The following is a 25,583-nucleotide window of genomic DNA, read 5'->3' as shown; positions in this document are numbered from 1 at the left end:
TTCCCAGCCTTTGCTGGCTCCTCTGCGCGATCCTCGGCGCGAAGTCTTCTAATTACTTGTTTAATCTACTCCCTCCTTCAATTTAAGCCCTTCTTAGTACGTCTTCAATGTTTTGACGTCAAATGGCGCCTACGTCCATCATCGTTTGCTGTTTCAGTTCGTGTAAAATTCATATGCGCATCGTCGTCGCTATTGTCACAGAAAAGCCACTCTATTGTATCACTTCGTATTTTTATCTCGACCTATTCGCGTTAAGTTTCGACGCGAATAAATTTCGCATCGGTAACATTAAGAGAGTTTTGTCGCCAGGAATCGAGGGAACGTTTAATCATTGCCGCCATCGCTGTTCCGCTAATTAATTTTCGTTATTATCTTTACTATTTGCCTCGTTGGAATTAATTAAACGATGAGCTGACTCGATCGGAAGTGTAACAGCCACGCTGTAATCCCGGATCACGACGCAGCTGCGACGCTTCGATTGTCGCGAAATTCGCCGATAATTGGACCGTTTACTTTACATTTAAATAAATAAACACGACACCGTTACTCGAGAATGACGGAGCAATCGAGTCTACTCTGGTGTAATTGCTTTAGTTCCTGTTACAAGACCGAAACGCGTGACTATTCCCCGACCGATCGAATAGCTTTGATTCGAAAATAGTCCGAGTGTATTTCGCGTTTAGATCTCGCGGGCTCGCAACGAAAGCGATGCGTGTGCGTGGACGTTGCAGGTGGTTCGCTGCGAAACCTGCGGCGATAAATTTCTCTCTTAACGAGATCCCACCCACTTCACGAGAAGGCACTGGCACCGTGTATCGAAATGGAAACTAATAATCCGCCGTTGAGTCGAAAATGGCAGGTCGACGACTTCCGAGGCTGCAAAGGACGCATGGAGCATCGGCCGCGAGCATCGATTTTCCATAAATGACCGATGTCGTCAAATCCGCTGGAAATACCATTCAACCGAGTCTCGAGCACCGAACTTCTCCTATTTTGCGGTTGACGTGCTCCACGATTTACGAGCCACCGGTTTCGCGTCTGCCTTCGAGAACTTTTAACTAAGCCCGCGGTATCCCAAATGCAAAACGAACTGACGCAGGGCCGACTTTTAATCTCATTTTCGTCAATCAAGCAACCGTGTTTTCTTCGCCCTGGTCACGTAATCGAACATCTGTGTACGTAAATTAACTATTTACGCGTGCCATTATTTTCTTTGTTATTTTTTTAAAGCTGGATTCCGTATAAGCTTTTTTCGCAAGATCCGATAAACTCGTCTAATAACTAAAACATCGACAAAAATTAAGTGCATATTTTCGAGATTTTTCGTGATCAAATAAGGACCCTCGACATTTTTCCATATACGTAATTCCCGAAGAATAATTAAACGTTCCATTTCCACGAAGGCATTCTGAACATGTTGTACAACCCCCCGCTAACGTTTCGTCGATAACGGACCCTCGACTTTTCTGTCGTATCGTTTTCCCATTATTGGTCACGGGGCCGCACAGTCGTTGAATCTAAATTCCATTCTGTTTCCCGTATGTTCGCCTGGCTCGTTACAAATTGCTCGTTTGCCCGCTTTAATAATCCTGTCACGGAGGGAATTTCTCGCAGAACATCGACTCGTTCTAGATCTCCCCGATCAGGGAGACGGGGAGCATTAACGAAGCACCGATCGCGAGCGACCGATCGCCTCGGTGACGTTCCAGTTCCTCGTAATTAACCTGTTAATAAGTACTCTTCGCCCGATAAACGTTGATATGCGAGGAAACGTCGAATAAGGTACGCCATGGCGACCAGAAACGTAGAAGCAGCCACCCAAGCAAAATCACTTCTATATATATTTTTCTATATATTTTTTATATTTTTCTATAAATATACTTCTACTGCATTCTCCTCCGCAGTCCGTCCAGGCAGAATCTGTGAATAAACGCGCCCCTAAACGATCCTATATTCTCGGTAACGATAGTAATCTGGCCAAAGTTCTCGAATCTGAGAATCGTTCGCCAAAGAACGCGTTTGTCATCCGCCCACGCGAACAAGTCAATTACCAGAAAGCTCGTGTTTCCGGGCCAGCAAACGGGACCCGCTGAAGGTATTTTAAATTAATGGAAACCGGTCCGCGGGCCAATTGTCTTTCAAAGTCCCGCCCTCCTCCTTCGCAGCAATCGTTCTTGCCTCGGATTTCATACCAGGTCACGCCGTCCCTTCTTCTGTTACAGACAGAACAATTCACGGTTCTGTGGCTGCTGTTCGCCATGATTGTCGTGGGTAATGTCGCGGTGCTGATTGGCCTCTTATGGGGTAAACGACGGAAAACGCGGATGGACTTTTTCATCAAGCAACTGGCGCTCGCAGGTAAGTTCCTTTAATTAGTTAATCGAACGTCTGGTTTACGAAATACCTGAGAAGATGTAAAATATCAAAAATTCTGAGTACTGCTAATCTTCGTACTGTGTAATTTAATTTCGGCAAATATCTCTGTGAAACTTATAGTTTCGAAGATATCCGAGGCGATAAGAGTTATTACCCAGTAGGACGATGCATTTTTATTTCATTCGAAATTTTGTCAAACTGGTTGATAAAAGTCGTACTCGCATTTCCCAAAAGAATGGATGACTAAAAAATCAAAAAAATAAGACACTGGGCATACAAGAATCGCTAAGAAATCGAGCGTCCCTTGTTGCTGCATACAATTCAATCAACGATTACCTTGCTCCCATCTCGAGAGCTCGTAAACCCGGTCGATTATCGAATGCAGCTCTCGATGCGATGTTACAGCGAATTTCCTCGACGGTTTGTCGAGCAGCGTGTTTACGCGACGTGGCTCAAACCGAGCGCGAGAGAACACGGAAACAGAAGCAGGGTTATGTCAGCGGGTAAGGACAATATGCATAAAGTAACATCGTCGTAAGATGTCAAACGCGTCGTAAAACGACGAAGTTTATTTTTGACTCGATACTAACTTCGTCGTCAAAGCTACTACTAAAGGATTGGCGTCTCGGGCGCAAGTTCAAGGAAGCCCCCGATTCCGCGACGACTTTCAGCTTCGATTCCAGTTCTGCGTCGAACAATCCAGCGAGTTTAACGCGGCAAAAACAATCCACCGATTGTGGAAGCTCCGGAGATGGACAAAAGTCAAGTTATGGAGCTATAAAGATTTATAAGCGTACTTTACGCTACCGTTCGAAGGATAGTAGGTGGTTTTTGGCAGAGATATGTACTTTCGACGACAAAGTTGAGCGAAGCGGAATAAATCAGTTTTCCGTGAATATTGACTTGTCTACCTAAATACGACTTGTATTAATATTCGAGTAATTTTAGGATTAGCTTTCATCTAGCTTTATAACATCGTAGCTTTTGCAAGTTTACACGATTTATACAAAGAAATTGCCATTTAAAAAGAGAGTGCAAAGTTTCAAAACTGTCGAGCAGAAAAGGATCGGTGGTTCGAATTGCAACCATTACTCGATGTATCTCATTTTCGTTATACGTCTTTTAACGATTCCACCGCGATGTTTCTCAAATTTCAAAAAGCCTGCGCGATACCTATAGCCGCGCATCGCGTTCGTTAAAAAAGTGAACAAATTTATGGAAATCTAATATACAAGAGAAACTTTTTTGCTCGTTACAGCCTTCGCTACAGATCTCGTTATACTCGGGCTCGTTACGAAGGAGATCGATTGTAAGGATGGAAGTAATCTGTACGAGTACATATTTCATGTCTCGACGTCTAGACCGCACTGGTGGAATGGTTGAATACTCGTTGAAATGAAGCAATTATCTAAAATAACCGAGTATCTAATAAAAGATACATGCTTACATCGAAAGAGTCAGTGAAAGCCTAATGTGCTCGTAATTTTTTCTCCTTTAATTTCTAAAAGTTTCCGATCGAATTTCATCCAAGATCTTCTCGAAACGCTTCTTCGACTTCGACGCTACTTGATGTCGCTGCTAGTTTCGAAAATAAACATGATCAGCAGGGTGCGTCGAAAGTAATCTATCGCACCGTGTCGTCCACGATCTACAAGTCAAAACAAGGGAAAAGTTCAGACAAACACTGGCCCGAAAGTAGGTCCTCCAACTGGTCTTGTGTTTTTTTCCTACTGCAAGCATTCTGTATTGATCTGTGAGACGACCCGCTTCGAGTGGAAATAGTGTCTGCGAGTGCAAAAAATGCGCCGAAATATAAACGACGTTTTACAGACCGTGTAAAATCGACGGACGTAAACCCGGTTGGCCGTCCAATGACAATGGCCGGCTGCCACCCGTAAAACCTATCGAACGACGCGTAAACGTGACCCTGTATCGGAAAACGAGTATCGAAGCTCGAGTTCCCGCTTTTCGAGAGAACCGCTCGCCTAAGTGAGGAGACATTTCCAGCGAGAAGGAAAACGAGCCAAAGGTGAAACCGTTCGCGCATTGCTCCGGCTGTAACAGCGACTTCCGCTTTATCGCACCCGAGGGAGGCGCATTTATTTTTCACCGGATGGGTGAGAAGATCAAACGGGGAAACATCGACGTCCCACGCCTGAGATATAATTCTATTTATTTTTGGCGAAAGAGTAAATAATCGTAGTAGCGAGCTCGAGAGGAATAGTTCCTTTCAGGCGCCTTCAAACATAAAATTCGTTGAATTAACGAACGACTGCGTTCTATTTTGAATAAAAACTGACTAGAGGAACTTCAACTGATCTCCAAGGATGCGAACAAACGTTACAAACACTCGTCAACAGCACGAAACATGGGAAGATGTTGCCGCGTTGCGACAAGTCAATTGGTTTGGCCTTCGCGCAATAAATCCCAGAGCGAAGCTAGAGGAAGAATATCCACGAAGATCATCCTAACCTGACCGAGCATCGGATGGGACACTGCACGCGAACGCGAAGACAACCAAGCAGCCAAGAATCAACCAAGAGTCGACGAAATCTGGAAACGTCCGCGCGCGTTTACGAGCGAGTAACGACCTGGCTCGATCCGCTTTAAAAGAAACGCGAACAGCGGTCCCACGAGTGCGTCATAAAATTCAAATTTGCGAACGTTCCAGCAAGATCGTTGCCCCCCGAGGGCGATAAATTACACCGAATATAAAGGCGTAAAATTTGAATCGGCTCTCGAGAACGTATTGCGATCGAAACGAACGCTAAAACCAAAGCGAAGTCAACGCGATCGATTAATTCTTTCATCGACGCTCGACACGAGGATCGCCCCGGCCATAATCTGCGTTATTACGGGGCGGACAAGTTCGAATCGAATTTCAATATCGAAGAGAATATATGACTCGGGACGGAGGCCCTTAGGGTGAAATCTTACTCTCGAGGGTTTTTTTTTACGGCAGTCAGAATGGCACATCCCGACTCGCAACACTCGATGAAATATCCTTTAAACCTCGTCTTTATAGGCATCCTCTCGCCACGCGGCGAATCAAACGGATCGTAAACTAAACGAGTCGTTCCTGGATGCTTTTACTCGTCAAAACTACGCGAACATTGTGTGACGCGTTCCATTAACGCTTGGGATTCATTCTTTGCTCGACTTCGATACAACTGTCCAAGAAGATCGTTCTATTCAGAAAGGGAGATAGATGAAATTTAATTGCTATTTAAATAAGGATACTGAGGAGAAATATGTAATAAAAATGGAGAAATTAAAATATGAACAACGCAGGTAAAAATATATTGATTTAATTGAAAGTAATGTTACTCATACATGGGCGACAGTGCTTTTCACCGAAGAACTAACAAAATTAATTCTAAATGTTAACCGTCAAAGGAAATAAATTTAAATAAAATTCGTGAATTTTAACGATGTTACAAAAATAAATACCATGACGTTCGATTATGTAGTCTCCAATAGTCTGAATAACATTTACTCCTAGCAGAAATGTTCACGAATATTTGTCTAGCAGTTGAATTGTGCTTCTGTCTCTTTAATTCAGTCTACGTTACCCGAAATAGAGCTGAGTTGTGGAGCATATTACGGCGTCGGTTCGAGAAGATAATGAGTACGCGACTACGGAGTCACGCCGTCTAATAGAGGGTTAATTGCGCCGAGATCTTTTCGGCGGCATTTCGAGAGTGGAATTCGCAGTTAACGAACTCGTCGCTTTTTCCAAACAGGTCCCGTTTCAGTACCGCGCGTTCATTCATTCGTAAATTAAGTGTACGCGGAGCGGAGGCTGTTTAATAATAGAGTCACGATGAATCACCTCTCCGCGTTGCATATCTTGTTGCAGATTTATTGGTCGGCTTGATATCCGTCCTTACGGATATAATTTGGAGAGCGACGGTGACCTGGCACGCGGGCAACATCGCCTGCAAACTGATAAGGTTCATGCAAACCGTTGTCACGTATAGCTCCACGTACGTGCTCGTCGCACTGTCAATCGACAGATACGACGCCATCACGCGACCCATGAACTTCACTGGCAGATGTGAGTACGCAAATTCCTTCATTATTATTTCTCATCTATACTATAGGTAGCTTCTCCAGGAGCTTCTCTTCTATTTTTTTTCTATGCTCTCTTCTATTTTGCAATCGTTTCTGTTGCGGTACGAAGCATCGCAGCGAGGATCTCTGGACCACTGTATTATATTCAGCTCTAAAAATCAATACCAATTCGCTACCAGAATATTCTCTAAGCAGCTTTCAACAGCTCTCAGCTGCTTGAAAATCTAAACGAGTTGACAATTTCGTACCAGAGTCGATCCACCCTGGACTCAAATTTTCAAGTTTCGAATGGAAATAATTGCTGTATATTCAGCTAAAAAATCTAGAAAAACTTCACCTCTGATTCCCCGAGCAATATTCCTCAGCGCTGTTCTCGCGTCATCGATGGCGAGGATCATCGTTAACGATGCTTCGGTTGTCCGCGCTTTATTTCGCCATGGTTTTTCACCTTTCGACCCGGCTTGTCGCGTTTCTTACGGTACACAGAGGAGCGTTATGACCCGATGGAATAAAATGAAAATAAAACCGTTACGCTCGCGGTATTCCGACGGTTGAAAGCGATTTCTTGGCTAGCAGTAAATACGAGCACGCCCGAGATGTGCGCGAAGGAGGAAGAGAAATCTCTGAAGAGATCTCTGAATCACTGTTTGCCCGTGATGGCGTCGAAACGTCGTCGAGTCTGCGGTTGACGCTCCGCAATTCCTTAATACGCTTGGGAACGAGTCGAAGATAAGGTGAAGTCCAGCCCTTCTATACCGCCAACGCGATTCCCCCGGATTTTCACTCGCGAAAGAAAGAAAATGGGAAATCGTGAAACCGTTGTATCGTTCGCTCGATGGTGGAGGCAGAAATTGCAAAACCGCGCGGAACGTCGTAATTCTGGCATAACTTTACGATCCTGCAGACGCCACAGTTACTAGGATTTATATTTGCGCGATAATCCGTCTTGTGGAAGTGGTCATTCCTCGAGAAGGGGGGCTTCCCTGAGTGTTTGGAAAACACGACTTTTGTCTATAAACGAGAGTCGAAGCTTTCAGCTGTGCCTTTATTTACTCTACCATCTCCTATAATTTCATTTCATACTTTTATTGCACTTTTCACTCCTTTCTGTATCACCTTTCCTCTTGCTTCGTAACAAGCGCGTCAAAGATTTCTATTTTTAAATGAAGTAAACAGAAACGCAGTCTACAAAGACACGTACAAACGTTTAATTAACGCCGTTTAGAGCAACTTTATAACGAGGAGGTCCAGAAACGGAATCAATCGAAACGTTCGAAGCCCGTGACGAAGAACAATTAATCCCTGTCGCAAAGAAAAATGCCCCTGAACGGATTCAACCGTCAACGTGGCGATTAATTCCTTCGTCGACAATCGAAATTGCGTTTCCAGCAGTGCGCGATACTGCAGTTAATTCAGCGCCGATTTAACCGTAATCGCGACAAGCTGTGTCAAAGGACGTCATTCCACGGGATCTCATTAATGTTCATGACAGCCGAGTTTTCACTTGAAATTTCGCCTGTCGTCATCGCGACAGCTTATTTCCCGTTGCGTACTTAAAACGATCCCTAACGAACCGTGCTAATAACGATCATGTTAATAATACCGAGATAAAAGTGCTCATCGCGTTAAAGTCGACAAACAGCTTCGCGGAAGTTTCTTTATTACGGCGGCACGCGTAGTTACGGTCACCATTTCTTTCTTTTCTTTTTTTTCTTATTTTCCGTCATTACTCGGCAGCTGGTGGCGAAAGTTTCGCGACCACGGAAACTTGGCCGCGCACACCGAAACTTTTGAAATCCACAGACCCACATCTGTTCGTTCACCTCGCGGCACTGGATGCACCGACGAACATTCAAGTCGTTTATAAAATTGCCTTCGCATTTTCGGGGCTTTTATCCGCCGTTCGCGCAATATCCGTTGAGGTTAAATCGGAGTCACGCAAATATAAACAACATTTCAACTTTTTAATAACAGGGTGGAGAGCCAGAGCGTTGGTGGTAGCCGCCTGGAGTCTGTCGGCGCTGTTCAGTCTCCCGATCATTTTCCTCTACGAGGAGAGAGCCATACAGGTAGTGGATTTCATACCGTATATCGTAATATATGTATTCCGCGGAAACTCGAGTTTTCTTTTAGTAAGGACGATGTTTGCCAAGTTAGATTGCGTATTAAGATTTGATACGAGACGAGTGTTTACACGGAGTAAACACGGAGTGTAGAGAGTTGTTCTATCTCTTTTTTTTTAAAATTGCTTATATTTACGCTTTGCCTGGAATTTGAAGAAAAGTAGAGGCGAAGGAATGCTTACACTTTTCCTCGTCGCTTGATCGCGTATTCTCTATGAATCGGTTGTACTACGAGCGTAATCGGGCAGGATGGTTTGCCAGGGGAAGACTCAATGTTGGATAGAACTGGGCTCCCCGACGCTGTGGAAGATCTACATGAGCCTGGTCAGCGTTACCATCTTTATAGCTCCTGCGCTGATAATAGGAGGGTGTTATGCTGTGATCGTAGCTACTATATGGTCGCAAGGAGGAGCGTTACGTCAGGGGCCCACCAGGGACACCAGAAGAGCGTCCTCCAGAGGACTTATTCCCCGAGCGAAAGTCAAGACGGTCAAGATGACCCTCGTCATAGTGTTCGGTGAGTAAACGATCGCGAACGAGAGTCATCTCTGACCTTTTTCATTCGTTCTATCTTAAACGAACTCGTTTCTTTGCCGAACAAGTTCGAAAAAAAAATTCCACTCTTTCTATGTAGTATCGCTCCGAATGTTGTTTGCAAGCAATTAAATTTTTTTATTGCGATTCCCTTCAAAAAGCGATCGTCATATTTTTTCGCGAAGAACTCGTACCGCTGATTACAAGATTTTTATATTTACACGATGTTCACCGGGGCGGTGTAAAAGTCCACCTCTAAGGGATAGAGCGATAAATAATTGCAGCTGCACGAAACAGAATAACCGTTAGCCGCGCAAACGGAAGATATAAAAATTTAACGAACGCGAGTAGTTGAACCTCTTAGCAATGACCAAAGTTACCGAACGATTGAAACTGCGTTTATCGGGGGCAATAAAACGTAACAACGACCCTTCCCATCCCTATTCGACTCTTTCGTGCGATTATATTTGCACGACGTAAAAAGCTACGCGTCGAGGAGATAAGCGAAAACGGTCTTCGAGGCTTCTCGAACCCCTCGCGCGGATCGCTGCGTCGCGAACGAAGGAAACTCGAGTCGATCGGAGGGTAACTCATTGCCGGTCTTCCATTGCAAGCAATTCTGGAAAACCCGCTCCACTAATTGGAAAATATTCTACGTTTCATTCGACGACTTGAAGGAAGAAGACATCTTCTAAGAGAAGAATAGATTAAATACAGAATTCATTCTTGTTACCATTGCTCTCGCTATTTACCCAATTACATTCTTGCAAAGTAAAGCAAGAATCGAGTACAATTCGTTTCCATTGAATAATGATTTTCAACGTTTTACGAGGCTGGTGTGAGGAATTGAACACGAAGCCAGAAGGGACATACCGGAAGATGACGACGCCAACGATATTTGTCAAACACCGTGCAAAAGTCTCCAGTCCTTGTCGTTCAAAGGACCATCGACTTTCCCTTTATTCCACAAGGGAACGGTTTCACGTGCAGCAGAAATTGCTTGGTCTAATCAGATTCGCTTCACGACGATGCCACCCGATGAAATTCCTTCTTATTTTCAGCTGACTGAGAACTTTCCGTCTGAAACGTATCAAAGGATGCAGATCTGTAAGAACAGGTCTCCCCGGTGGTCTTTTTTAGACGGGAAAAATTGCCATTAATATTACTTACCAAGAGTGTATTGTAAAAGTTTATTCAATCGTTGCAACGAAGGCTATGTTAAGATCCACGTACAACGATGATTATTACATGTAGTCAGACTTTAGTGAATCAAACCTGAAACAAAATAAAAGATAGCATCTGAGAAAATTGAATACAGTTACAGGATCGTCGAAATTAAAAACGACGATTTCTATTCTATTCGAGTTTAAAGTCATTTCGAAGGTGACTATTAAAAGCTAGTTATCTTGCCTTGTTTGGATTTCTGAATCGAATTAAATCAATTGAGAACAAGAGAATGAGAAAGATTTCCAATTATAGTGGTCAGTTCCTACAAATTCAACTTGCGAACGCCAAGTAGCTCTCTCTCCCTCCTCTCTGTCTATCGGGCTGAATTGATAACACAGACCTGCTGGCGCGATCTGCTTTTTCGCAATGTTTACAGTGGAAAGTAGCCTTCTATGTTAAGATCCACGTTGTATGTTAAGACAACGATGATTATTACATGTAGTCAGACTTTAGTAAATCAAACCTGAAACAAAATAAAAGATAGCATCTGAGAAAATTGAATACAGTTACAGGATCGTCGAAATTAAAAACGACGATTTCTATTCTATTCCAGTTTAAAGTCATTTCGAAGGTGACTATTAAAAGCTAGTTATCTTGCCTTGTTTGGATTTCTGAATCGAATTAAATCAATCGAGAACAAGAGAATGAGAAAGATTTCCAATTATAGTGGTCAGTTCCTACAATTTCAACTTGCGAACGCCAAGTAGCTCTCTCTCCCTCCTCTCTGTCTATTGGGTTGAATTGATAACACAGACCTGCTGGCGCGATCTGCTTTTTCGCAATGTTTACAGTGGAAAGTAGCCTTCTAAGTGTCCATCGCGACAGGAATTTAGTAACGTTGCCGAAATACGCGCAACGTGCGCGGGTTCGACGAACCCTCGAGGCTTGAGCGCGTCCATCACCTCTTCCTAAACAACAATAAACGCGTTCATCGATTACGCGGAGAACTCGTCGTACAATCCACTCGTTCATGTAAGTCATTCTCGAGCTTCTACGTGTTCTGTCCGGCCATTAGCCGCCCGTGCAGTCACTATCCAGACAAGAGATCATTAAGAAGGCCTGTTCGGATCTCGTTTCGTCCACAAGAGATCGTAAACTCGGACGAGACTTTTTTCTCCGCGATTCTGTTTATGATCAGGACTACGTAAAACGTGTATCATTTTTACGCGGTAATCCTCTTGATTAAGTGTTTAAATCGTGACGAATATCCTGCTTCGAAATTGCTTGCCTTGTTCGAGGATCCGCCAACGTCAATTATTTATGTGAATACGTACATTTCTTAGGAAATCAGTAGTCATTTCTAAATCTATCATTTCTATACGGCGTTAAAGTCTCGCGTTCATCCAACGAATTTTTAAGTTCGTTGACCATTAGAAGGATTCCTCGAACCAGCGAACGAGAGGAAAAGTCATAAGGTCGCCAAGTTCGCGGACAAAAAGAGCCTCAATTCTCGTAAAGTGTACGGTCTGGTAGCAAATTCTTCCAGTAATTCCTCTTTCGCTCGGTCGAGTAGCTTTCCGAGAAGATGAAAGTCCGAGACACAGCGTCTGCGTCGTTATCCGCAACTGCTTCCGGTTATTCCACCGCCGCCACCTTACGTCGGAGGACCGATGATAAACTTTTATCCGATTCTCCGGCGTCCTGTTTAATCAGTCGTTTTATGGCACTTCTGTCCGTTCGAGGGTGAAATAGCAGGTGGCGCGAGTTCTAAAATTCCGTGTAGCAACGCTCGTCCCGCGTTCCTCGCGATTGATATTTAACGCTTGCCATTTTTACGCGCCTCGACGGAAAAGAGAATAGTTCCCCTCGACTCTGAATATTCCACAGGGCGAATAAATCGTTATGTCTTTTAGTTGGAAGAAACTTCCGTCGAGTAATTTATTTAACTCGATTCATCTGCTCCTTTTTATCGCCGCGAAAGAAGGAAGAAAACCGCGCGTTCCTCCATCGTTACGGAGGGAAATTAATTTACAAGACTGCTCGTCGTCGTAGATTTCTATTTAAGTTCGAGCATCCACCAAATACCCCCTCGTTCGCACTTTTCTCCATTTTCTCGGAAGCGATGTTTATCCAGGTTCGAGAAAGACGGTAACGGTCGAGAATGAGGAAACGTAAACATATTTCACTCTTCGTGCGAGATAGAAACGAGTTCGTTTCGGGAGTTGCAACCTCCTGTAACCGAAATCGAGCTCGAGACCGAGTTGTTTAAACCGTTGTTCACGCTGTTTTAGTATTCATCCTCTGCTGGAGCCCGTACATACTGTTCGACCTCCTTCAGGTTTACGGGTACGTGCCGAGAACGCAGACCAACATCGCCGTGGCTACCTTCATCCAGAGCTTAACGCCCTTGAACTCCGCTGCCAATCCGATCATATACTGTCTCTTCAGCACGTCGTTCTGTAAAACTGTGCGGTGAGTACTCGTTACGCTCAAGTGTTCTTCGTAGGTAACATTTTTCGAGCGTTACATCTCCACTTCCGTTGTTGATCGTCGTAAGTTTCACTAGATACGCTCCTCGACCTTGTTCCTTCTTCCTAACGTTTCGATGAGAATCTACCTCGTTTCACTCACAGACAGTCCACGGAATGGATCGTCCGCGCGCAAATATAGCGATCGTTACTCAATAGGAACATGCAGGCGATCGCGTGGGTTTCCGGATGGTGCGCAACGAATCCTCATCACTGCTTCGGCACCGGTGGTCCAAACAGTAGCACCAGGACGACAGTGACGACATCGTTGACTGCTCACTCCTCGCGGAGAAGCGCCCACATCGCGATGCTGCACTCCACCGCCAGGAAACGCGTCATGGTATCTCTGGTATAAAAGGTGGACAATCTACACGGCGCTCTGGCATCTGGGACACCGTCCTCGGATCGACGTACAACTCTCCTGCCGAACGGCTCCTCGGGAGACCGCAAGTATTACGCGCCTCCGAGATTACGTTCCTTCGATTGATAGCTCGTGGTAACGCGAGATTCCCGATTACCGGCTCGCTTTTTTATATCGAAACCTGAAAATATTACGAGGATACGTCCAGATCTGCGACCGGTTCTCTACTCCCTCCTCCTCGAAAAGGAGTAGCTGGTTCCGACCCCATTCGTTGTATTTTGTACATTATTCGCTCTGCATAAAGTGTGTTAAGATAGCTTCGAACAAAGAAACAGTAACATATTGCTCCAGAAACACTTTATCGACGTAAAATAATGCACGTAACGCGCACAAGTGGGGTGTAAATATGGATTTCACGTCTCCGTCCGAAAATACCCCGATATGGAAAATTCGACCCAGTTGCGAGGGATGTCTCGACGTTTCGTCGCAGAAATTGTACCGAAGATTTCAAGGAATACGAGCGGGAGGGGAGGGGGGACAATGTTGAAACGTGAAGCGCGATCCGCGCGGCGTGACAGGCATCAAGGAACATAACTCGCGAGACGTCGATCGAACGTGTGAATGAAACCAGTTTCGTTTTTGTATTCCCGCATTTATGTGATCAGTATTCTAGGTCTGATCGTGAGTCTCGAGTATCTTTCATCTTCTGTCGCGTCCAGTTCGATATTCTAATTCGACTCGAACGTTGCAGTTTTGTCAGAGAATCGACGGCATCGTGGGACGAAAGGAAGGGAGATAGCGAAACGAACAGACACACGATTCCGTCGAGTCAATTCCCTGGCGAAGCAGTGCATTAGACGTTTATAAAAATTCAGAAGGATGAAAGGTGCATTAGCGCGGTGATCGATCAGCCTACGTGGAAAATGATACGCTCAAAGTATACATGTACATATATACATAGCGAATGAACGGCAGCTTGGTGTATATACTTACGTATAACCATAAATGTGTAATATATTAATGTATTCCATCCGTTGCGATCGTCGCGAATTAGTTCGTCCACGGGTGCGCGATCGACGGAATGATGAATCGATACTGACGCTGGAATTAACGATGGGATCCAACTCTCGATTAGCGTCCAGTAAAACCCGTGAAAATTCGTTCAAAGGCGATTCGGAATTATCGATTATTTGCTGCTCGAGCTTTCAACTTTTGTACCGGTACTAGAAACCGAAATGAAATTCTCTAAAACAGAAACCAGCGCACGTATGCAGTAAGGTGTAACAGGTGCGAGTACTCAACGAAATTCCTGGGAACGCGATGGTAGAAGTTTGCATAATCGTTTAGACCGCGATAGACAAAGCTGTATTCGTAACTCGTCTATTTATTATTTATTGTACTCTGTTAAGGGGGAACGACCTATGGGAAGAAACGACGCGACGCCACGTCGCGCCACGATATTTGTATTTTCATTGGTAAGATATATAATTTGTACATATTGTCGAATAAACTCGTCCACAATGCACTACGAGTCCGCCGTTCATTCTGATATCTCTTTCGTGTTTCGAATTACGGAAACGTTTGCACGGAATGGTCCTAATCATCGTCACTTTACTTAAAAGGAATCGACACCGCGCAATAATCAAGGTTCTGCGGCATCCATCTTCTTTTACACGTACACGTTTACATTTTTCACTTGTCCAAGGGTCAGAGACTCGAGTAGGAGCGTTTCAAAGAGTCTAGAAAGCGCTAATCTAGATTCGAGATCAGTTGTGACCGGAGTTTGGTTGAAAAATTCCATAATTGCGCATTTTGGCCACGTTTCGAAGCTTTTGTCCCGCCGCGTCGCGGGCGTAATTAGATAAACCATGGTGCGGTGAATCGAGATGGAACGTGACCCTCTGACGGGCCACGCTTTCCATTCTGTTTTATATAATTCGGTCCGGTGGCTGTGAGCGTTTCCGAGCTCGTAAATTCTTTACGAGCTCACGGGGCCACGCACACGCTAAACGAATCACGCGGAAAGAGCGGGACGCGTTCCGTCCGACGAAACGAAATAAAATTTCGTCGCGTTCCACCATTTCCTTTTACGGCCGACGCTGTGCCGGCTGTAAAATTCAGCGGCGCGGCGGCGCCGTGATAAGTCGGATGCCGCTGAAACGATCGTTTCGTCCTTTTCATTGCCGCTTATTTACTCCCTAAACGGCCGGAACGATCCGTCACGACGACGAACAGCCTCGGTATTAATTTTAATCCGTCTCTGCGTCCCCTGAAGGACTTTTTCCCCGGCTGTTTTTATTCTGTCGGCGATAAATCTACCAGAGATCCATTTGGGAACGATCAGGAACCTGTAACCTTCCCCCCGCAACAGTGAATGGACGCTGGGTAATCTTATTTTGGAAAACAAAAGCCGTACAAGACTAGAGGTGGACAGAATTTTACTGAAATCGTGGATGACGTACTGCGATTTTTGTTCAGAAAAATAATTTTAGGGGGATGATTCGTTCCATGCAAAATATAATTTCATTCTGTAGGCATGATAAAGAGGAAGAATATGTTTGGCAGAATAAATATATTATACTATTAGTATGAGGTAACATGAAAAGTATGATTGGGATTGAAAGTTAGTCAGCAGAAAAGTCAGATGGTAAAGGTTGCATTACGTTTCACTTCATTTCATATATAATATATATTTTTTTTTTTTTTAACGTGATAACATTATTAAAACCTGCCTGAACATCTACCATTCGTTCTAGTTCGCGATCCTCTGAAATTACATTCCCTTTGATGCCATTATTAGAGAGACCGATGATGTTCAATTCTGAGTTTCGCTCATATCCTGAGGAAATTATAATGAACCCTACCCGCTCTTCAGCATACGTTCCAAAGTTAGCATTTCATCAAACTTTTGATTAATCTGTGTTTACATTCGAGTTACTCTACGATCAATTATACAAGGCAAGTTAACATTTTATTATTTGCGTTACATGACTATTCGTACGTGGTACATAATTTTCTACCAAAAACTGTCGAAGAAAAGACCTTGAAGGAAACAGAGGATCGATGACGAACGATTGCTCGTGATCACAGCGAGAATTTCAGGTCGATGGGAGCGTGACTGTCGCGTAGGGAGCCTTTTATTCATTTAAAAGCCCATTATCGATATTATGTGAGGATTCTAAGGGTGTGGGGGAATTTCTCGTGGTCCAAGCCACAGGGAAGCCGTGGATCCCTAGTCGAGAAGCGATTGGAGAAATTTCTTGCGTTCCGTCGAGAAGAAATTCTCTTCGAAGATGTCGTGCGTGCACTATCAGTCAACGGAACCCTCGAGGGAGAGGCACTACTACGAGGGCCAGTACAACCATTACGCATCGCCGACCTACACCCCGAGAATTCGAGCACAGGAGGCTTATCAAAACGGTACGCAATCCGATTAAGTTTCCCGTTAACGATGAATACGGAATATCGGTCGAGCAACCCTGTGTCGTCGCAATGGCGCGGCCAGGAGGGCATACGTAATTGAACGGCAATTGAAATACGGCAATTGAATCGTCTCTCATCGTTAAATTAATTCCGCCACGAAAAATGAATCGTGTTATTTCTGTTTACTTTGACTTACAGGGTACCATGCCAACTGGAGACCACTAGAGTTCCAGGGGATCAACGCTGAGCACCCGACAGCAGGTAAATTAACATTTTTCGAAATCAAAGGTGTCTCCCTCCTCAGTCCTAGTCGCTATCAGATAAAGGTGTGAAACGAGAACTAACCACCCAGAACTACCACTCCTAGTGAGAGGCGATCCATTGTTCCCAGATCCTCGAATGCAACCTGGAAGGATGACGCCTTGCAAACAGGAGGCGGTAAAACACGCGGACGCTCTCGTTTTCGAGAAAATGCAAACGAGAATGAAGCTTCTCGAGGACAGTAATACCGTGATGCAGTCGCGTAATCAGAACCTCGTCACCGAGAACAAAGCCCTATCGTCCCGGTAAGTGTTGACGCGGGAACAATGGGCCTTAATCGATATTCCTTTCGGAGATCAAAGCGCCATGAAAAATTTGATCGAGTAACGAAGAACGCAGGGCGAAACATTTTCCCCAGCGAATGCAAATTTCTGTGTGAACCGGAATGCCGCGAATTAGGCTGGTCGTTCAGCGCTAATTTAACTCGATCGCGGGACATATTGATACGCTCGTGTGTGACGTTCATATCGATACGCTTTCGTGATTGTTTCGCTAAATTTGCGGGTTTATTTATAAAGAAAAAAACACAGTCGATGATTTTTATGAATAGTTTGTCAATATTCGCGTTCGAGAGGGTTTCCGCGTATTTTTGATCATTTCTTTTCTCGTTTGTCGCAAACAAAGCGTCATCGAATAATATAACTTTCTGCAATTGTAAGTTTGGAGGAGGAACGAAACGAGGTGAAGACGCTCGAGAAGAGGGTGGCGTTTCTGCGAGAGGAACTCGATAACGAGAAGTCGAAGCTGGCAGAGATGATTAAAGCGGCGGAACAAGTCGGTGTACTAACGTTCGCTAGCTAGCTCGCATTAAAAATGAAGTTTCGTTGGTATTTCAGAGGAAGAACTTATCGAAGGTCGCGGATATTGGAACATCAACGATGAACGTCCTCTCCAGACACGATCGAGGAGTGCAAGTTTGGGCAGTGTGCTTGGGGTGTCAGAGGAAGTTGGAGAGTTGCGAGAAACAGCCAGCCACAGTCACCATTACCAAGTAAATGTTCCTTCTCTAGCCTCCTTCTCCACCTTTCAAAGTAAAAGAGCAGTTATTTAATAAATACTATACGCGACGATTTTCAGTTACGTTCTTATATCAAATAAACATGAAATAGAGCTACAGTCAGTCCCCTAAATATTCATTCGGTAATATCATAAATATTATTTATTAAGTTGTCCAGAAAGTTCGTGCCAATTTCTAAGAAAAATTCAAAAACACGTTTGAATTTGAATATATATTTATTGAATTACATAGGTGCCATTTTGTTCCACAATCTTTCCACCCTTTAAGGAATGTATACATGTTATTTGTTTTCAACCACTTCTATATATTCAGACCTGTACCACCTACCAAAAATTCACATGGACTTTCCAGACAACCCAATAATTTAGTCAAATTTCTTCGATAGACATAGAGGGTACGAATATTTATGGGATTGGGTCACTCTATTTCGGTGAATTGTACCTCCGATAAAACACCTTGAACTAATCGGTACAAGTGGGTAGCAAATCTTTTGAACCGAGTCATTCGCGTGGAAGAATTCTATTAATTAGAATCCTTTGATCACCCCTGCTTGCATCGCGAAAGGTCGGAACTGGAGGTGCTGGAGAAGGACATGCAGACACTTCGAGATACCATAATTGCTAGAGAGGAGGCGTGGGACAGGGCGATGGAACGCGAACAGAATTATAGACAGCAGTTAACTCGATTGACCACGGAGACCATCACGGCTCGGCATCTTTCGGAAACGCGTCAAGAGGAGCTCCAAGCTATAACGAAAACACTTTCGGTAACTTTAACGAGGAGCCTATTTATAGCCTTTTGGTAGTCACTTAAAGCTGACACATAAGTATTTGTAAATCGTTAGAGAACCTTAAATCTATAATATACACGAGTTAACCCTTTATAGCTCACTGGTGCTCATTGCTACCACTAAGGAAGCGGCGGGAATTCTGTATTTTTAAATTTCTACGCTCATGCACCAAAAAAAAAGTGCAAAAATGGCCAGGGAGTTGTGCCCTATAAAGGGTTAATTTATCATTTTGCTGCCTGAATCTAAGGTGATAGGGCTCGTTGAAACGACGAAGAGGTCTTTCATTGTACAAGTACTTATGAGCGGCTACCTGCTCGGCCAAGCAGGACATTAAAATAGCCTTGATACGCTTGCAGGAGAAAGAATCGGAATTGAAGTCGCTTCAAAAGGACAACCTGTACATGAACAAGCTAATAGCAAAGCTGTACAACGGTCATCAAAGGTAAAGGAATCGATCCTCTTCCTATAATTAAATCCTTTCAACGCAACAGCGCGAAACGAGAATAAAAAAAGGAAAGAATGACTCTTCTATGTCAAACAACAATATAAAGTAATCTCCGCGCAAAAGTGAGACGTGCACGGCGCGGTTCTTAAAGCTAGCTGCGATTATCTCTCTTGAACGAAGAATTATGTCCGAGAAGATCCCTGGCGCTGGGTACAATTTTTCCAGAGCTTCGCGCAGCTGGTCAAAGTTTCCACTTGAAAACTTTCCTTGTTATCGGTAATTAGATCTGGACAGCACGCGATTACGCAGGACTAAGCCGGCGCTTGTTTCGACTTTAAAGGCCGCCAAGGATCCTCCTACCGTTTCATCGAGCTGCGCGATTACGGATTAAACAAAATTGTGTGGAATAACGACCTAAAGTCCTTGATGAGTTTACAGCGAGTCGATTTTAATCAGTCCGGGAATTGCTTCGGAAACGATGCTTCCATTAACACGAAAGAATATCAAAGGTGTTAACGATCTGAAACAGTAGACGAGTCGAGTCGATTTCGATCAACCTGAAAATTGCTTTGTACCTAAAATGGTGTACCGAAGCCAAAAGGATTAGGTAAAACTTGGTCGAGAACAAACTAAGAGAACAATTATAGGGGAAAGAGTCGAAAACGTTTAAAATTTCAAACAATTTGAAAGAAGATATATTCGAAACGATCCCGTGTTTAATCCCGCGAAAGATGAGACGATAAGGTTAAGGAAAAGGGAAAAGTGTGCGCGAAGAAACTAGCCAAGAAACGTAAGATAAATCAGCAGGCGTATTCATTAGGGTCTGCGAGGCGAAACGTAGCCAAACGGAAAGAAAAAGCGTCGCGGAAATCGTTGGATCGCAGCGTAGCGTTCTCACTTTTTGCCCAGGACAACGTCACCAACCCCTATCGCTTAAACCGGGGCTACACTCTCCGCATTTTAGTCGTTTCATTAGCGAAACGCCAGGCGTAATGTACCGCCGAGAATGCCGCTTCAAATTTCACGTAACGAGACGCGAGCTTGCAAGCTTCCTACTCGTTTAACGTACCTAGGGATTCCTGCTTTCCCCTGTTCCTTTCTTCTCGGTGGGGGAGACGTTAAGTACGTCGGAAATTCCATTTTTATGGACTTCGTGGCAGGCCCTTCCATTTCACTTTCCACCTAACGAAAAAAAAAATGCGAAATGAATTTCTGAACCATTCCGAGTGTGGGTATTAACACTTTACCGACTAATAGTCTGTCAGGCTTTTTGCTAGGATAACCAATACTTTGTTATCTATTATTGATATGAAATTTTATGCTTTCATATATAAATTATGATATATTATGTGAATATTAATCGAAAAATAATTGAAACAGACAAAATATATATCAAAATAATCATAAATATATCAGTCGGTAAAGTAAATATCATTACGATAAATTACGTGACTCCAATGGTAAACTATTTAATGTGACTCCTGTTTGAACATTTCGCCACGAGATGGCGCTGAGTGTAAAGGTTTAATATACTCACGAGGAGACATCACATCTATAGCGTCGTGGACAATTAATATTATAAAAACTAAAGCCCAATGGCACAAAAGCTTCGAAGTTTATGATGTTTGATATCTATAGATTGAACGTCTAAATCGTCATGCAAATCTACAACACCATAGATCTGTTAACCCCTTGTCAGACCTATTGTACCCGCGTTGTAATGTACGTGGACTTTAAGATTAATTCTTTATCCAAAATAATTGATCTCTAAAATATGAAATGTTATGTCAAGCGATGCGTATGGTATACTAACTTTATCTTGTCCTATCGATGATCCAAGTAATAATCGCAAAACTAATGTGTCCAAGTCTCGCCTCTTAATCGATCTCGAAGTCTTGATTGATCTTGATTGATCTTGAAATCTTGATCACTCAGCTTGTAGTCACGTCGATAGAGATCCACGTTTACTTTAAATGTACATAAAATTTTGCAAAAATCAGTAGATTAGTATCACAATCTTCGGAGACACTAGCACGACTTCAAAGTTGTACTCGCGCCATTTACGAATTTCGTGCGAACATTCCCTCAACAATTTCCATAACTACGCTAGTTTTAGAGGTGTCGATATAATAATTTTAAAATATATTTTTAGGACTTGAAAAAGTTTCTTTGTAAAAGTTTAAGTATGAAAGACTCCTTGAGATACTGTGGAATTAATGAAATTATGATTTAATTTGTAGTCGCAAAGAACAAGAAAATAGTCAAAGGAGCAACTTAATGTCTGACATGAACGAGAAGGAACAAAGATTTATCGAAGAAATCGTTCGGCGATCATTAAGTACTAAAAACAAACAAAAACCGAAGCCAAAGAGCGCCTGTTTAGAGAAAACACCTAATTCTGGCTTTTATCAAACCAGTCCTCGTGATAAGTGCTCGAGAACGACGAAAGAAGCGAATTCTTTCAGAGAATCTAAACGTTAAATCAAAAAATGATTTTCTAGGGAGGTCGGGAAGCTTAAGGCGCGGCAATTTTTAAATTAATTTACAAACTGTCTACAAATCGTATTCGAAACATGTGTATAATGTCTTAATAATATACACTTATTGATTTATTTATACCTAATCGATGTAAATTCCGATCAATTCTTGTCAAATAAATGTTCCCTCAAATAATTTATTTAAGACATGTATACAATTTTTTTGACACGTATCTGTTGTTGTTACACCTTTCACGCAATATATTTTTAATCAGAATAAACATTTAAGACACTTTAACAATTTGTTGATTGTTTTCTATTGCGGTATCCTGTCTCGAAGATATGCAAGGATCTCTTCTGTAGATTTGGCCAATATTGCTTGTCTTGGTTGTTTGAAAGAATTTCCAGATAAAGATAACATCCTGCAAATGTATACTTTTATAACTTTTTAAAGAAAGTCGATATTCCGACTCACCTTAGATTCTTTAAATTGCCGAGTTCTGGTGGTATATGTCCAATGTTATTGTTAGCAAGATTCAATATTGCAAGTTTCCTCAATTTTTGCAAGGATGATACGTCGATTTCAGATATTAAATTATCATTTGCTATAAATATTTCCAACGATTCAACGTCATATACAGATTCTGGTATTTCTTTGTATCTGTACAATATGCAAAATAAAACATAACAAAATAAAAGTACAAATATTGCAACTGTTTATATACAATGCTTATAAAGTACCTGTTAAATGAGATATTAATTTCTCGTAAATATTTCAATAAACCAAGACTAGAAGGAAGTGATAATAAATTGTTTTTACTTAAATCCAAAGCTTGCAAAAATTGATACTTTTCACCTATCCATTCTGGTATATGTGTTAGGTGGTTAGACGTTAGTTTCAAATCGCTAACTCTTGCAATTATTGACAACTTTTCAGGTAAAACAGATAACTTATTCCTACTTAAATCCACTGTGCCTACATCTGCTTTACATGCATCTTCTAAAACTTCTTGTGGTAATTCGACAAGATTTTGGCCAGCCAAACTGAGCAACTTTGTACTTTGCATAGTATATCTGAAATATTACGAACAATTTAAAAAATATTTACTACGAATACTTTACAAATACATACTTATCTGGATAAATATTTGTATCTCCATCAGATATCGAATACTCTGTTGTATTTACATTTGTACTGTTAACATTTTGACGTATGTGTTTTAAAATACGATACGTGCCGCATCGTATTATATCGTGTCTTATATTCTGTACATCATTTCCATCGATTGTTAATTGTTTTATATTTGGCATTATACCAATATAACTTGGTATTCTATAAAATTAATAGTATTATCTTTAAAATGGTTTTTTTACATGTAACGCCGATATATGTGAAATAACATACTTAGTTACATTGTTGCACGACAAATCAAAAATTTCCAGATTTACTAATTTTATTATTTCCTCTGGTATCGTAGTAATTTTATTACTTCCTAATGTCAATGTTCTCAATTGTCCAACACCTTCCAAACAAGACATATCAATTTCCTAAACACAATGTATCTATTACACATAATATTACAATAATATACATTGTTTCTACATAGAAATATAATAGATATACATACAGTAATTTCATTAGCAGTCAAGTGTAGTACTTTTAATAATATACACCCAGACATGTTAGGAAATGTTTTTAACTTGTTTCCTTGCAACATTACTGTTTCTACCTTCCTTAATTCACCCAGGGGTGGTAGGATTTCCAACTCATTATAACTTGCATCTAGCTTTTGTAACACTATTTGCAAAAGAGTATTTCCAATATTTATAAAATTTCCATATTACAAAGGAAGAAACAGTGTGAAACTGTCTCTTCTTTTCAAATTACTAGTAGTAAACTATACCTCTCATACTTGTTAAATCAGATGGCAATTCTTTTAACATGTTGTGGCTTACATCCAAAGAAATCAATCGTACTAAAAATCCCATTCCCAATGGTAGTTCGGACAAATTATTACATGACAAATCCTATGTATAGAAAATACTTCAAAATTTGGATACATGAAAGTATATTAATATACATAAAAATTGTATCATAAGTTACCAAATGAGATAACATAATTAAATCACCAATTGCAGAATCAAGTTCTCTTAAACAATTATTCTTTAAATATAATTGATGTAATTCGTTCAACTTGTAAAATTGATGTGGTAGGTTCTCTAATTTGTTGTTAGATACATTTAGTACTTTTAATGTACTTAAATTTCCAATCTCTGGAGGTAAGTCCTCTAATAAGTTATTGTGTAACTATGAAAATTACATAATTTTATTATATTTTATTACAATTTTCTGTAAGTAAATATTAGATCAAATTGAACACATACTAGCAATGTTGTCAATTCTGTTAAACATTGTATTTTTGAATCAATTCTAGTTAAACTATTACAACTCAAATCCAATATCTTAAGTGGTTCCTGCTCCCACCAACGTTCATTTTTGTGCACATAATCAAGCTCAATGTGTAGCTCCTTTACTTCTTCTTCTGTTAATTCATTTATACTCCATACTCTATTGGGTACTGTAACAGATTGTATTAGTTTTCATATATGATACGCTTTATACAAATAATTTATATGATATTCTGAACATAATTTTACATTACATGTACAAACTCTGTAACTAATAATAACTTACCTTAATATATGCTTTTGGTGATCTTGTATGATATTATTGAAAATATTGCTTGTTCTATCGCATGATTCACTGTCTAACATGCAAAGCTATCTATGAATAAAAATAAAAATAAAAAAAAATTGATTTCATAATCATAAAGTAACTAAAGACATTGTATACTATATTTATTTGATTCTTTAAACAGGATGGATGGGTGCAATAATACAAAAAATGATATGTAATGCAATGATATATTTGTAATAATTTTAATTTTTCAATACAATGAAACAATAAGAAATGAAATGCCATTGAGAAGCATGAAGCAGGTAGTGCAAATTTTACTAGGCTACAGCTGTTTCCTAACCACAGACAATTGATGTTTATAAATGTACTATTACCAAACGAATATAGATAAGAAATTTTGTAGATCATATAATGCAATTTTGTCACTACAAAACAACGGAACAATCACTTGTTACATTCAGAATAATAATATGCATGGAGTCCACATAATTAGTGCTACTTGTAAGATACACGTTGCATACAACAAATTTTATTTTATAACATTATTTTCATTCGAGACTTCTCCGTTAAAAACATCGAAACGGTGTACATTAAAACCATCAAAATAACAATGTAATATAAATACGAACGGTGGCATGCACATTCATTCCATTTACGAGTGCACATCTGAGTATCAAGCATTCGAATGATTTTAAATGTGTCTAAAAATATATCTGAACAACATTTATGTCATTTTCAAACGTTGAAAATACCCGTGTATAAACCTCTCGACGAGAGATTCAAATTTCCGGTCTTTCTCGCAGATATAATGAGAACTTCCGATAATTCAGCGTTATCATCATGTTTTGTTCGTCGTTTAAACACCGCTCTATGATTGATTTTTTTCTTAACACCACTCATTCTGTACTTATTGCGAACATTTTTGACGGATTAATATCCGCGATACAGAATGATTTAATGATGAACCTCCCCTACTTTTTACATGACGCATCACGTAAAATAAGTAGATAGTATATCGTGCGTTTTGTCCATAGACGTATACTTAGGACAGTCTCTATGAACGGAGAAATATGACTACCATGGCACTCGCTATTTGAAATAAATAGTATATAATATCGTAACGAGTATATTGAAAATTATATTCTGCTTTGAACGATATACAATAAACGTAATTATTTAGAAAGTTACTAAATTGCTGTACGAGACTAAATTTCAGGAATTTTATAGCGAAATGTTGCCTCCAGTGCG

At 41.3% G+C, this 25,583-nt stretch overlaps 3 protein-coding genes across 9 annotated transcripts in view; 2 read left to right on the top strand and 1 right to left on the bottom strand.

The window, feature by feature from the left end:
* LOC128872814 (cardioacceleratory peptide receptor) overlaps positions 1 to 14,688 on the top strand; it is a 52,356-nt gene extending 37,668 nt beyond the window's left edge. For 5 of the 7 annotated variants that reach the window (XM_054115877.1, XM_054115875.1, XM_054115878.1 and 2 more), the window contains 6 exons: positions 2,223 to 2,358; positions 6,236 to 6,433; positions 8,425 to 8,519; positions 8,835 to 9,090; positions 12,566 to 12,746; positions 12,962 to 14,688. In XM_054115877.1, the coding sequence (XP_053971852.1) occupies positions 2,223 to 2,358; positions 6,236 to 6,433; positions 8,425 to 8,519; positions 8,835 to 9,090; positions 12,566 to 12,746; positions 12,962 to 13,157 (1,062 nt within the window). In that variant the 3' untranslated portion in view covers positions 13,158 to 14,688. Of the gene's footprint in view, positions 1 to 1,734; positions 1,783 to 2,222; positions 2,359 to 6,235; positions 6,434 to 8,424; positions 8,520 to 8,821; positions 9,091 to 12,565; positions 12,747 to 12,961 lie in introns of those variants that run through there. The other 2 variants (XM_054115882.1, XM_054115881.1) reach the window with 2 other exon arrangements.
* Positions 14,689 to 17,413: 2,725 nt separating this feature from the next.
* Positions 17,414 to 19,277, top strand: LOC128872816 (uncharacterized). The gene is made up of 3 exons (XM_054115884.1): positions 17,414 to 17,898; positions 18,490 to 18,691; positions 19,072 to 19,277. The coding sequence occupies exons 1-3, from the start codon at positions 17,786 to 17,788 to the stop codon at positions 19,159 to 19,161; spliced, it is 405 nt and encodes a 134-aa protein (XP_053971859.1). The 5' UTR covers positions 17,414 to 17,785; the 3' UTR covers positions 19,162 to 19,277.
* A 2,161-nt stretch (positions 19,278 to 21,438) lies between these two features.
* On the bottom strand, positions 21,439 to 25,392 carry LOC128872811 (leucine-rich repeat-containing protein 40-like). Its single transcript, XM_054115869.1, has 10 exons — positions 25,088 to 25,392; positions 24,023 to 24,216; positions 23,742 to 23,945; positions 23,542 to 23,665; positions 23,266 to 23,435; positions 23,043 to 23,185; positions 22,770 to 22,970; positions 22,379 to 22,711; positions 22,113 to 22,298; positions 21,439 to 22,059 (listed from the first exon to the last, which is right to left on the bottom strand). The coding sequence occupies exons 1-10, from the start codon at positions 25,233 to 25,235 to the stop codon at positions 21,954 to 21,956; spliced, it is 1,809 nt and encodes a 602-aa protein (XP_053971844.1). The 5' UTR covers positions 25,236 to 25,392; the 3' UTR covers positions 21,439 to 21,953.
* Between the last annotated feature and the right edge of the window lie 191 nt (positions 25,393 to 25,583).

The sequence above is a fragment of the Hylaeus volcanicus genome, chromosome 2, assembly GCF_026283585.1.
Source record: "Hylaeus volcanicus isolate JK05 chromosome 2, UHH_iyHylVolc1.0_haploid, whole genome shotgun sequence".
NCBI lineage: Eukaryota > Metazoa > Arthropoda > Insecta > Hymenoptera > Colletidae > Hylaeus > Hylaeus volcanicus.
Note: the sequence above shows the minus strand (reverse complement) of the source record. Positions and strands in the feature narration are given on the sequence as shown.

Bases quoted from the DNA above. Each gene is read 5' to 3' on its own strand.
- LOC128872816 (XM_054115884.1), top strand. From the start codon at position 17,786: ATGAACGTCCTCTCCAGACACGATCGAGGAGTGCAAGTTTGGGCAGTG. The intron at 17,899-18,489 runs GTAAATGTTCCT...GCATCGCGAAAG, and splicing joins GCCACAGTCACCATTACCAA to GTCGGAACTGGAGGTGCTGG. The intron at 18,692-19,071 runs GTAACTTTAACG...ATACGCTTGCAG, and splicing joins CTATAACGAAAACACTTTCG to GAGAAAGAATCGGAATTGAA.
- LOC128872811 (XM_054115869.1), bottom strand. From the start codon at position 25,235: ATGAGTGGTGTTAAGAAAAAAATCAATCATAGAGCGGTGTTTAAACGA. The intron at 23,186-23,265 runs GTATGTATATCT...CATTGTGTTTAG, and splicing joins TGACTGCTAATGAAATTACT to GAAATTGATATGTCTTGTTT. The intron at 22,971-23,042 runs GTATGTTATTTC...TTAATTTTATAG, and splicing joins TCGTGCAACAATGTAACTAA to AATACCAAGTTATATTGGTA.